Below are 12,770 nucleotides of genomic sequence, written 5' to 3'. Positions count from 1 at the left end.
TGTCTAAAGCACAGGAAGCTGAGAATGATCAGAGCATTCACACAGAACATTAGCTAGCTGACCATCAACCTATATAAGCTGCAGGGGGGACAGGGCACGATCTGGGACAGTGCTCTTGTGGACTGTGACGAGCGGTGAGAAGGGCATAGGAACAGCAGCAGATCTGAGGGAGGGCAAACAGGAAGTTCTGTCTCAGTCAAGGAATGTTTAAGATGGCCACTAGAGTTCCAGAAGACAACAGCTGCGGAATAAAAGCTTCTGCAGTCTGGACTTCAGAGAACAAACGTGAGCAAGAAGTGGAGAATACAAAGTATTTGCCATCATGAAACTAGACGATGGGGCCTTGTAGATGGGGATGAAAATAATGGTCTTTCACTTCTGAAATGAACACATCTACAATACTGCTTAGACTTGCACTTGAGGTCAGGTTAAGGTGGCCCACACTTTTAATCCTAGCACTTAGGAGGCAGAGGCAGGCAGATGTTTGTGAATTTAAGGCCAGGCTGGTCTCCAGAACAAGTTCCAGGACAGCCAGGGCTACACAAAGAAACCCTGTCTTGAAAGACTAACAAAAAAATTTAAAGGAAATAAAATAAAAAAATAATAAACTCTCTCATAAGTTACATTAGACATGGTGTTTTATTACATCAACAGAAAAGCCACTAATACGATCACTAATGTAGTTAAGAGTGTTTCTGGGCTGGAGAGGTGGCTCAGTGGTTAAGAGCACTGCCTGCTCTTCCAGAGGTCCTGAGTTCAATTCCCAGCAACCACATGGTGGCTCACAACCATCTGTAATGAGATCTGGTGCTTTCTTCTGGCGTGCAGGTGTGCATGCAGGCAGAACATTGTATACATAATAACTAAATCTTTAAATTAAAAAAAAAAAAAGGTGTTTCTGGGCTAGAGAGATGGCTCAGTGGTTAAGAGCGCTGCCTGCTCTTTCAGAGATCCTGAGTTCAATTCCCAGCAACCACATGGTGGCTTACAACCATCTATAATGTGATCTGATGCCCTCTTCTGCAGATAAAGCACTCATATGCAATAAATAAAATAAGTAAATCTTTTTCTTAAAGTGTTTCTGCTATTGCACTGCTTGCCTAAATTACTCTGATCTCACTTTAACATTTCTATTCTATTCTAGGAGCTGAAAGGATGGCCTAGGGGTTAAAAGCACTTGTTGCTCTTGCAGAGGACCTGGGTTCAATTCCCATTAAACATGGTGGTTCACAACCATTCTTTTTTTTTTTTTTTTTTTTAATTATTATTATCTATACAATATTCTGCCTGCATGTGTGCCTGCATGCCAGAAGAGGGCACCAGATCTCATTGCAGGTGGTTGTGAGCCACCATGTGATTGCTTGGGAATTGAACTCAGGACCTTTGGAAAAACAGACAGTGTTCTTAGCCTCTGAGCCATCTCTCCAGCCCCTCACACCCGTTCTTAACTATAGTTTCAGAAAATCCAATGCCCTCTTTTTACCTCCACAGGCACCAAATACACATATGGTGCAATACAGACATGCAGATAAAACACACAAAATAAAAGTAATAAATCCATTAAAAACAATCTTAAAAAAATACTTGGACATGTAGTTTAATGTCAAACCACTAAGCTAGTGTGCACAAGGCCTGAGTTTGGTTGCAGCACAGCAAGACAAGACAAAAGATCACAACAGCATTTTCTGGCCTTTGCAAGTATTAGATACACACACGATCCAGTGGCAAATATGCAAGTAGGACAGTCATACACATAAAATAAAAATGAATTAACTATAAACAAAACAGAGATTAATATAAGATGCACACAATATAGGCTCTTTCTTTAGGTTTTTTGAGACAGGGTATCTCTGTGTAGCCTTGGCTCCCCTGGACTACTTTGTAAACCAGGCTGGCCTTGAACTCACAGAGATCTGTCTGCCTCTGCCTCCCCGAGTGTTGGGACTACAGGTGCACCACCACCATTTTTTTTTTAAATAAATACCTTTTGCATTCACTCGTATAATTTCCCAACACCACTCAAAATGTCAGAGATTCAAGGCTAGACAAGCACTCTGTCACTGCCACCCACATGTACGGCCTTTCACCATTTCTTCCTTTAATTTGTACATCACGCAAGAGAGGGTAAGACCGGCTACCTGATTCAGGCTTTGTGTTAAAATTTTTAAAACTAAAATGTGCAGACTTACTTTTAGACAATTCAGCAGGGCAGTGGTGACCCACGCCTTTGATCCAAGAACTACAAAGGCAGAGACAGGAGGATCTCTGTGAGTTCAAGGCCAGCCTAATCAGAGTGAGCTCCAGGAAACTCAGGGTTACCCAGGGAAACCCTACCTTGAAGAACCAAAAATAAGAAGACAGTTCAATTTCATTCACTTTATTTTTAGGATGGCTCCATTACTCAGGACAGAATGACACAAATACAAGCTGTAGTCCTCTAGGCAGGCTGAGAACACGTTTATCTCCTCCTTTCAAAGTACTAGCGCAGTCCCACAGGGGACTACAAAACTCGGAAGTGAGAGAGAGGTATGAGACTGGCTTCCTAATTAAACAAGGAAAATCGTTAATGGCCTGTTACTCTATCTGACTACTCACACCAGCACTGGTACAAACCCAATCCTTTTAAACTAGGGAAAGTAATAACTTGGTTTCCTGTAAAGTAAGAGAATTTCTTGCCCCTTTTAGAGACACTGCAATGTAGAAGAGAAATTGTTTTCACTTTGTAAACTTGAGTTGTTCAGGTTTCAGGGTACTTCAGGACCCCAGTAATTGAGCAGTTCATGACAAAAAATGAAAGTGAAAAAGTAGACACAGAGATCTGTGAAGACCTCGCCCATTTTGCTATAGGTATCCATGGAGCGGTTTATCACCTCGGCAGGAATTCCAGAGAGCAACAGCGCAGCCGTCAGAACTGTGGTCTTTACCTTCTTTTCGCCCTGTACGGAGGAGAAAAAAGTTAACCATACTCTTCCAGCAGACTACATGTGCTCTATATAAACATGATTGATGCCGCTATCTCTCCTCACCACAACTGCTAATGGAGTGCCAGAACAGTAACACGCTAACATATACTGCACACAGACTAGGTAAATCAGAGCATTACTAGGCAACAGCAGGCAACACAATCCCCAGCTATTTTTCTAACTGTCTTTTTTGCCAGGCATGGTGGTGCACACCTATAATGCCAGCATTCAGGAGGCAGAGGCAGGCAGATCTCTGTGAGTTCAAGGCCAGTGCAATGAGTTCCAGGACAACCAGGGCCCTGTAGAGAGACCCTAACTATTTAATTGACTATGTTATTTTGGAAGCAGGACTAAAGTAACAACTTTAGAGACATGTAACAGCACAGGGCAAGAAACAAAAACATCTCACTTGTCAGGCTGTAAGTACCCACCACATGAATGAAATGATATTGTGTGACACGGGGATTCAAACGGCACTGAGACTGTCCCGGTGTCTCATGTAACTGAAACATAAGGAAGGGATGGAGAGGCCGGATGCCCTGCACACCACCGCATACAAAACCACAGGCGGAAGGACGTCAGAGTAGAGATGACCAGCCCTCACAGATGAGCAGGAGCTTGGCAGAGGCAGAGGGGAAGTCCATCTAAGTCTGTCTCATGACAACGAAAATCAGAAGCAGAAGAATCTAGGTGTACTGGAGAGTGTCACTGCAAACAAAACCACGGGGACCTCCTGCAGGACCCTGACAGCTGTGAAAGAAGCAGAGCCTGCTGCTCACGTGATGGACATCACTGCACAGCTCAGAAGACTTCTCAGGGAAAAAGACATTCATTCACTGAGTTTCTGGTGTCATTTAAATATAGTCAGCTAGGTTCTTGAGGCAGAGTCTCATGACCCCAGACTGGCCTCAGCCTGGCTACACACCTAAGACCTATCGACCCTTCTTCCCGCCCTTCCCAGGGGTTCGCAGCATAGGCATGAGCTGCCGTGCCCGGATTCGTGTGCTGCTGAGGCTCAAACGCAGAGCTTCACGCATGCCAGAGAGACACTCCACCACCAGGGCTGACTCTCCCGACGCTAGGCTCACTTCTGTAAAGCTATTTAGTTTATATATATGGGTGTTTTGCCTACATGTATATTGACCTACCACATGCACGCCCGATGTCCACAGATGCCAGAAGAGGACAGTATGTGCCCTGGAACTGGCGTTACATCTCTAGTCTCAGCTTTAAAAGAAATTCATAGATGAGCTTTAAATTTTTATTTACTATCACTAAATACCCATTGATGCCTCAGCAATTTTAAATATATAAAAAGCTATATAGTTAACTAATACAAATGAAAACTTAGGTCCACAAAAAAAAATCTCATATTCTTGCCTGGTGGGGTGGCACACATCTTTAATCCCAGAACTTGGGAGGCAGAAGCAGGAGAATCTGAGTTCTGGGCTAGCTTATAGAGTTAGTTCTGGAACAAGCAGGAATACACAGAGAATCCCTGTCTCAGAAAACCAAAAAAGAGGTAGGTGGATAGCTCTGAGTTCGAGGCCAGCCTGGTCTACAAAGTGAGTCCAGGACAGCCAAGGCTACACAGAGAAACCCTGTCTAGAAAAACTAAAAAAAAGAAGAAGAAGAAGAAGAAGGAAGAGGAGGAGAAAAAAGAGAATATACTTAGCTGCTTTAGTCATAATACACCAAGTACAGAGATAACAAAGATTCCCAGCTGGGCGATGGTAGCACACACCTTTAATCCCAGCACTTAAGAGGCAAAGGCAGGCAGATCACTGTAAATCTGAGGCCAGCCTGGTCTACAAAAGCGAGTACAGGACAGTCAAGGCTACACAGAGAAACCCTGTCTCAAAAAAACAAAACCAAAAAAAAAAAAACAAAACAAACAAACAAACAGAAAAACAAAGATTCCCTATCAACAGAATTAAATAAATAAATAAATATTAAAACAATAAGTACTGTTCAGTGCAGTATTGTGTTACAATAAATGGCCCAGTGTTTAGGAGCCTTTACGGCTCTTGCAGAGTTCAGTTACCAGAAGGCACACTGGGCATCTCACAAGCACCAATAATTCTAGTTCTAGAACATGATGCCCTGTTCTGACACAACCAATCACTTGCTTGTGTGATGAGCACACACATACAAACATACCACACACACCACATACACACACACACTCCATACATAATTTTTTTAAAGATTTATTTATTATTTATACAGTATTCTGCCTACATGCATGCCTGCACACCAGAAGAAGGCACTAGATCTCATTATATGTGGTTGTGACATACCATGTGGTTGCCAGGAATTGAACTCAGGACCTTTGGAAGAGCAGGCAGTGCTTTTAACCTCTGAGCCATCTCTCCAGCCCCCCCCCCCCGCCTTTTTTTTTTTTTTTTTTTTTTTTGGTTTTTCAAGACAGAGTTTCTCTATGTAGGCCTGGATCTACTTTGTAGACCAGGCTGGCCTCAAATCTCAAATTCACAGAGATCTGCCTGCCTCTGCCTCCTGAGTGCTGGGATTATAGGTGTGCACCACTGCCCCTGGTTTAAAAGTTAATTTCTTACCAACAGATTTAATTATTAAATTTCCCAATGAATCTGAAGATCAGCCCTGGCAGGTAAAGCACACTCAATGTTTTCATTACGTGTGTTGACTGCTTGGTTATTTGTGTATGAGTGTGAAGGGCACCTTGCACAGGCCACTCTCTGCTCCCCGGTGTGAGTCCTTCAATCCAACTGAAGCCAGGCTCCTTGGGAGCCGACTTTACATGCCCGCCCGTCTTGTTGGCCCTAACCCTGCAGCACTAACTCACATCAAGTGTTCTAGTTCGGTTCTTAGGACATTTTTCTTTTTTTGTTTCTTGAGACAGGGTTTCTCTGTGTAGCCTCGGCTGTCCTAGACTCACTTTGTGGACCAGGCTGGCCTCAAACTCACAGCGATCTTTCAGCCTCTGCCTCCTGAGTGCTGGGATTACAGGTGTGCGCCACTTCCCCACCCCACCCCCCGGCTCAGGACTTTTTTCAATTAAAAAAATACTTATTTTTAACTATGTGTATGCATATCTGTGTTGGTAAGTGCAGGTACCCACAGTGGCCAATGAGTTGGATCCCACTGGAGCTGGAATCACAGGCAATTACAAACTACCTGATGTGGGTGTTGAGAATCAAGCCTGGGTCCTCTGGAGCAGCATGTGTTCTTAGCCACTAAGCTGCCTTCCCAGCCCTTAAGGTCTTTTGTTTGTTTGTTTTGAGAAATGGTTTCTCTGTGTAGCCTTGGCTGTCCTGGACTTGCTTTGTAGACCAGGCTGGCCTCGAACTCACAGCAATCTGCCTGCCTCTGCCTCCCGAGTGCTGGAATTAAAGGCGTGCGCCACCACCGCCCAGCTTGGCCTTAAGGTCTTAAAATGAGTTAGTCATGAGCCATGAAGAAGGCTCAGCAGGTAAAGCATTTACTGTGTGACCCCTGGAAGCCAAGGCAGCAGAGAACCAGCTCCTAAAAGTTCTCCAAAAGCTTGTCCACACTCACATATCCTACAGACACACACACACACACACACACACACACACACACAAGTACACGTCCACACTCACATATCCTACAGACACACACACACACACACACACACAAGTACACGTCCATACTCACATATCCTACACACACACACAAGTGCACATCCATGCTCACGCATACTACATACACACACAAGTGCACGTCCACGTTCACACAACCTACACACACACACACACACACACACACACACACAAGTGCACATCCACACTCACACATCCTACACACACACACAAGTGCACATCCACACTCACGCATACTACACACACACAAGTGCACATCCACACTCACACATCCTACACACACACACAAGTGCACATCCACACTCACGCATCCTACACACACAAAGTGCACGTCCACACTCACACATCCTACATACACACACAAGTGCACGTCCACGTTCACACAACCTACACACACACACACACACACACAAAGAGCACATCCACGCTCACATATCCTACATATACACACAAGTACACACACACACTGATAGATTAAATTGTAGACAATTACTTAATCATGAGTCAATGTACATATAGTGTAACTAAGAAGAGACTTAAATTTACCTTGGGAAAGTATTTGTATAGTCCCATGTACGCAAGTTGCAAAGTAAGAAATGGAGCGAATATAGACTGTGAAGATAGAAAATAAAGTTAAGTGTTTCCAACAGAATCATCCACATCACAGTAAGTTAACATAACAAAGGCTGTAAGTTCCAAGCAAAACAATACAGGAGGCTGTTGAGTGCAGCGACATGAAGTTTTCTTGTCTCTGTGGAAGAGTGAGGAAATAGACGGCTGATTATCTAACCATCAATGCGCTCAAGCCATGTAACCCTTCCTGTGCGCCCCTCCCCAAATGTGTTCCCTCATACAAAAATTTGTTTTCTTTGTATGAGATAAGGTCTGTCTCTGTAGAGCAACAGTTCTCTGACCATGGGTTGCAACCCCTTTGGGGGCAAACTTATCTTTTAGATATTTAGTGGTGCAGTAACATCTCCCTCCCCTAGAGGAGACTGACAAATTCAGCCAGGCTTGGTGGCACACACTTGTAATCCCAGCACTCGGGAGGCAGAGGCAGGCAGATTGCTGTGAGTTCTTCGAGGCCAGCCTGGTCTAAAAAAGTGAGTCCAGGACAGCCAAGACTACACAGAGAAACCCTGTCTTGGAGGGGGGGAACCCACAAAAAAAGCCTAGCACTCAAGGACAAGCCACATGTCCCTCAGAGTTCGGGGCAGAGTTGACAGATCCAGCTTGGCTCTCAAATGATGGGCTATTCTTAAGATAGTTTGGCAGTCTGACATCATCCACAAAGCGGAAAAATATCAAATTGGTGCTTAATTTACATAATTATTTCTAAGATGTAAAAGGTTATCAAGGGGGCAAAGGAACAAACACTGTTGTGTGGCAGAAGCAAGAAACAAAAAAAAAAAAAAAAAGAAACAAACAACTGAATATCTGATAGTGAAAAAAAACAGAAAAGCAAAAGACCAAAAATCCTGAAATGAAGATGAGGCCTGGGAACCCTGTGCATTGGCGCACGCCTTTAATCCCAGCACTTGGGAAGCAGAGGCAGGTGGATCTCTGTGAGTTCGAGGCCAGCCTGGTCTACAAAGTGAGTCCAGGACAGCAAAGGCTACACAGAGAAACCCTATCTCCAAAACAAAACAAAAGAAAAGAAAAAAATGAGGCATAGGGGCTGGAAAGATGGCTCAGTGGGAAAGAGCCCTTATTGCTCTTGCAGAAAACCTGGGTTCTATTCCCAGGGCCCACACGGTGGCTCACAACCACCTGTAACTCTGGTTCCATAGAGTTCTGTCACCTTATTCTGACTCTGCAGTTACCCAACATATACAAAGTATACATGCAAAACACTCATACGCATATGATAAACAAATCTATTTTTTAAAAAAATAGCCTTTAACACACAGCAACACAGAACCCTTAAACAAGAGGAGCTCCCGGCCCAGATACTAAAAGCATTGATGATCTTTGCTATGGTGACAATTTATCATCGGGGAGACAACCAAACCTGTTGACAGATCCTACTTAAGTGGGTTTCATCCCACCTGTCAGTTACTGTGACCTTGGGTAAGTAAATTAATCTGAGTCCTCCTGGGTTCAATTGACATATAGTTCATAGCCAGGCGTGGTGGCTCATGCCTGTAATCCCAGCCGTTGGGAGGCAGAGGCAGGCTGAACGCTGTGAGTTCAAGGGCAGCCTCATCTACAAAGTGAGTCTAGGACAATCAAGGCTACACAGAGAGACCCTGTCTCGAAAAAACAGACATAGTTCATGAACCAATGTGAGACAAGCACGTAAAATGGTAGGCAGCACGTAGACAGATATAGTAATAATTACTATTAAGAGGCTCTCGTCTGTAACTAGAATAACAGGATTTATAATACACTTTCAAATGGTCCATAGGTCTGCTAATGCTGGCAAGTAATCTCCATTATTACAATTCACCTTACATTTTCCTAGTCGCTAACTTGCAGCTCTTGCCTTACCAAATACTTGCAAACAAATGCTCTGACGCCAAGAGCAAGAAGAGCACACCCCAGCAATCGAAATATTCGGAAAGAGTCAAATTCTTCTGCTGCACTTCCGTCCTCCTGGCTCGGCTTCTCGCTGATGAGCTGTTTGCGCAGCTTCATGGCTTCTTCAAACCTGGAGAGGTACTGTTCCAGGCTGTGGCGGGAAACCCTCGGGGCCGTGTCCACTGTCAGGTCACCCCTGGCGCGCTGCCGGAGCTCAACGCCCTCGTTACCACTGCACTCTGGAGATTTAATGAATGAGTCCAGTTTGTCCCCAAGCTGGGTCCCCTTTACTTCAGCCACACTGCTGGGCTGATCGGTTGCTCCTCCACTGACTGTATCGCCGAGCACTACCCTCTTTGAAACCGAAGGAACGCTGAAGGAATTCAGTTTGTCACTGTCCTGTGGCTTTGATTTTGTTTGATTTTCTTCTTCTGCGGAAAAAAAAAAAAAAAAAACATTAAAGCCTTGTGTATTACACACACTCACAAACACCAACCACTAATACCTAAAGATAGATACACTGTTCCAGATGAAGAGATGGCTCAGAAGTTAAGAGCACCATCAGCTCTTCAAAAGGTCCAGAGTTCAATTCCCACCAAGCACACGGTAGCTCCCCACAATCTGTACTTAGATCCAGTGCCTTCCTGTGGCAGGCAGGTACACATGCGGGCAGAATACTGTATAAGTAATAAATAAATCTTTAGAAAAAACAAAAAACAAAAATACACTGCTAGAATTTGGTCTCTGAATCAAAATACATACTGACTGCAGAAAACAAAACTAGCTCCTTCCTCTTCACCTTTAAAAATACACCACCCCAGAAAAGAACTCTGGCAAGGAACGTAGTCAAACCTGAGGATAGAAAATACAATACACCTGGGAAGCAAACAAGCAAAGAGAGTAAGGGATGACGCCAAGAATAAAGAACAACTTTTGCACAGACAAAACACCCAGAGATATGACTGAATTTCTGGCAGTAACTGATACTGATAAGAACATAAAATCATTAAAGTTTCTTAAGGTTTCTATATCACAGTGCATTTGTGAGTCCAGGGAACGCTGTGTGCACAGGGTGTGGCATGCCTGCAACCACGGATGCTGTCCCTGGGCAGCCATGAGCAGGCACTTTTAGGACGCAGTTCTAATTTTTATAGAAAGGACTCTAAAACTGAGAAAATTTGCAAAGCAAAAGAGTAGAAAAAGAAAGTGACTTAAGAGAGACAAACACCAATCCTTTAAAGATGTCTTAAGATTGAGCACTACAGAAAATGTTCCTCGTACTGTTTTAGACGGTTTGAAAATGGTACCTGCAACTCTCATTTGTACTGTCTCAAAGTTTAATGCCTCGCAGAAATCTGAGTTCTACCAAGCTTGCAAACAGTGACTGACGGAAACACTCCAATAGGAACTTAGAGAAGTCGAGCAGTTATATGCAACTGTGTTCAAGAAAGCAATGGACTGGACACAACTTTGCAAGAGCGATGAGCTCCCTTTAGGGTAAATGCAGTTATTGAAATGAGTGGTGCACTCTCAGCTAATGAAAGGAAATCTCATCTTAGGGACGATCTATAAAGAATGATCATTCATATATATCCACCCCTTCTAGAAGAATCATAAGTGACAATGTTGAAGGCACTAAGCCCAGCCACCAAGATATGACTATAAGGGTCCCTGATCCACAAAGGACAGACTAGCCAGTATTTGAGTAATGACAAACTGATGTGGGTAGACAAAAGTTACAAGGCAAAAGGCAAAAGGCAGACGTCAGGGAAAAAACTGGAAGGAAAAGCATTTGGAGTGTATATGAAAATCATCTCCCTTGGGGGGGCAGTGGGATGGTAAGTCTGGGGATAAAGTACGCAGCCTTCAAGAAAGGCGAGGAATAAGGACTAAAGGAGCTGTCCCAGATAACAGGACACGGAGACTCTGTGGCCAGGGTGGAGACAATCTCGGGGCGAGGATCCAATAGGAAGCAACAAGGAACGTCCTGGAATTGAGTGACGATATGATATGGGTCGCCACCTAAGGGGCGAGGACAGAGCACGGTCAGAGCGCATTGTGGGGTCCAAAGGTTTGCGCGCTAGGGGGTGGGAGTGGGGGGGGGGATATCTTGAAGATTCAAATGGGGTGGGCAGGAGACGGGAAACCCAGGCTCTCACCCGCGCCGCTGCCAGGCCTGTGAAAGCCCATGATCCGGTTGATGCGCTGCTCGGAGTTCATGAGCAGCTTTCTCCTCCGCAGCTCTGCTCGACGTTGAGAAGCTGACATGCCGGAGGGGGCTGCGGGCCTGTCCCCGCCGTCGGGGGCCACAGTCACCGGCTCCATGCTTGTTCTACAATCAGGAGCAGGGTGAAGCTAAAGGCAAGAATGACTTAAGGCAGGGCCGCAGAGCTCCGTCCCACTCCCACCATAGTTCCGCCCCTAAGGGGCGGTACTGAGGAGTAAGCATGCGCAGACGGCCTGCACGAGGCTCTGCCGCCATGTTCAGTGTGGGCAGCCCCGGGTTCAAGGTTTCTCTCTTCCTAGGTTGGCTCGCAGGGCTTTTGTTACTCAGCGCCAGGCTACCTCACAGGTGCTCTCGAAGGTGAAGAGACCGACGTCCTGCTGCTGGGTAAAATGCCAGTGAGGAACAGGTCCGTTTTATTCTCTGCCAGGAAGGAAAATGGAGGTTGCAGCGGCTGGAGCTTGTTAGCGGTCTTCACGTGTCTTTGCTCCTTGGATACGTAACTGCGAGTGCGACGCTTTCCGGGAACTTCGCGCTGTGATTTGATGGTGGTCGTGGTGGGTCTAGTTCTTTACAGCACTTCGGCTGGATTTTCCCAGTCACTTCGCTGTCCCTGTCTCTAACTTGCCAACACTCCCTAATCCCCTTCTCCTTAGTATTCTCACTTGCAACCCAGTTGCTTAAATATCCTTGTAGAGGGGAACTTTGATGTTTGTATTACATTATAGAAAGGATCCTGCAGTATACACTAGTAGTTTCTTCTCAGTCGCTCTGCAAACATACATTGTTAATAACCCGTTTGTTCCGAGTTCCCTCTCCTGCTCAGGTGGTGGAGAGCTGAAATCCAAAGAGTTAAAACCCGTTAAGATTAACCAGATTTAGTATTTCGGGAAGTGCAACCTTTAGCAATTAAAATTAACTGTTTCATTCCTTGTAAAACTGCTAGTTTGGAGCCTTGCGTGGTGTTGCACGCCTTCCACACTCTGGAGTTCGAGGCCAGCCTGGTCTACAAAAACAAGTCCAGAATAGCCAAAGCTACAAAGAGAAACCCTATCTCGAAAACAAACAAACAAAAAACCTGCTAGTTTTACATGGAGTGTTAAAACTTTTTTTTTTTTTTTTTAAAGAATTCTAACTCTCCGAGTTCTCAGCTGTCTGGCCCTTTGAATAAAGCGCAGCTCTCCACCCAGTGCCTTCTGTGTTTTCCTACAAAAAGAGAGCTAACACCTTGCCTGAAGGGTGAAATGGCAGTAAGGAGGCTCATTTTACACTCATGTTAGGAAGGAAAATGGAGGCTGCGGGGCGGGGCTTGTCCTTTTTTCATAGCAGAGCCTGTAGTGCGACTCTGTCTCTATAAGCTAGGGTAAAAATAAAAGATTAAATTTAACACACACACACACACCTCAAAAGTCAAAACAACATACTGTTTAACTCAATTTTCTTGCTATCTAAAAGACCTTT

General features: G+C 44.7%; 1 protein-coding gene across 1 annotated transcript; it reads right to left on the bottom strand.

The window, feature by feature from the left end:
- Positions 1–2,591: 2,591 nt before the first annotated feature.
- Camlg (calcium modulating ligand) lies at positions 2,592–11,520 on the bottom strand. Its single transcript, XM_051172254.1, has 4 exons — positions 11,245–11,520; positions 9,056–9,516; positions 7,112–7,177; positions 2,592–2,936 (listed from the first exon to the last, which is right to left on the bottom strand). The coding sequence occupies exons 1-4, from the start codon at positions 11,408–11,410 to the stop codon at positions 2,745–2,747; spliced, it is 885 nt and encodes a 294-aa protein (XP_051028211.1). The 5' UTR covers positions 11,411–11,520; the 3' UTR covers positions 2,592–2,744.
- Positions 11,521–12,770: the final 1,250 nt, after the last annotated feature.

The sequence above is a fragment of the Acomys russatus genome, chromosome 3 (assembly GCF_903995435.1).
Source record: "Acomys russatus chromosome 3, mAcoRus1.1, whole genome shotgun sequence".
Lineage (NCBI taxonomy): Eukaryota > Metazoa > Chordata > Mammalia > Rodentia > Muridae > Acomys > Acomys russatus.
This window is presented reverse-complemented; position numbering and strand designations above follow the sequence as displayed.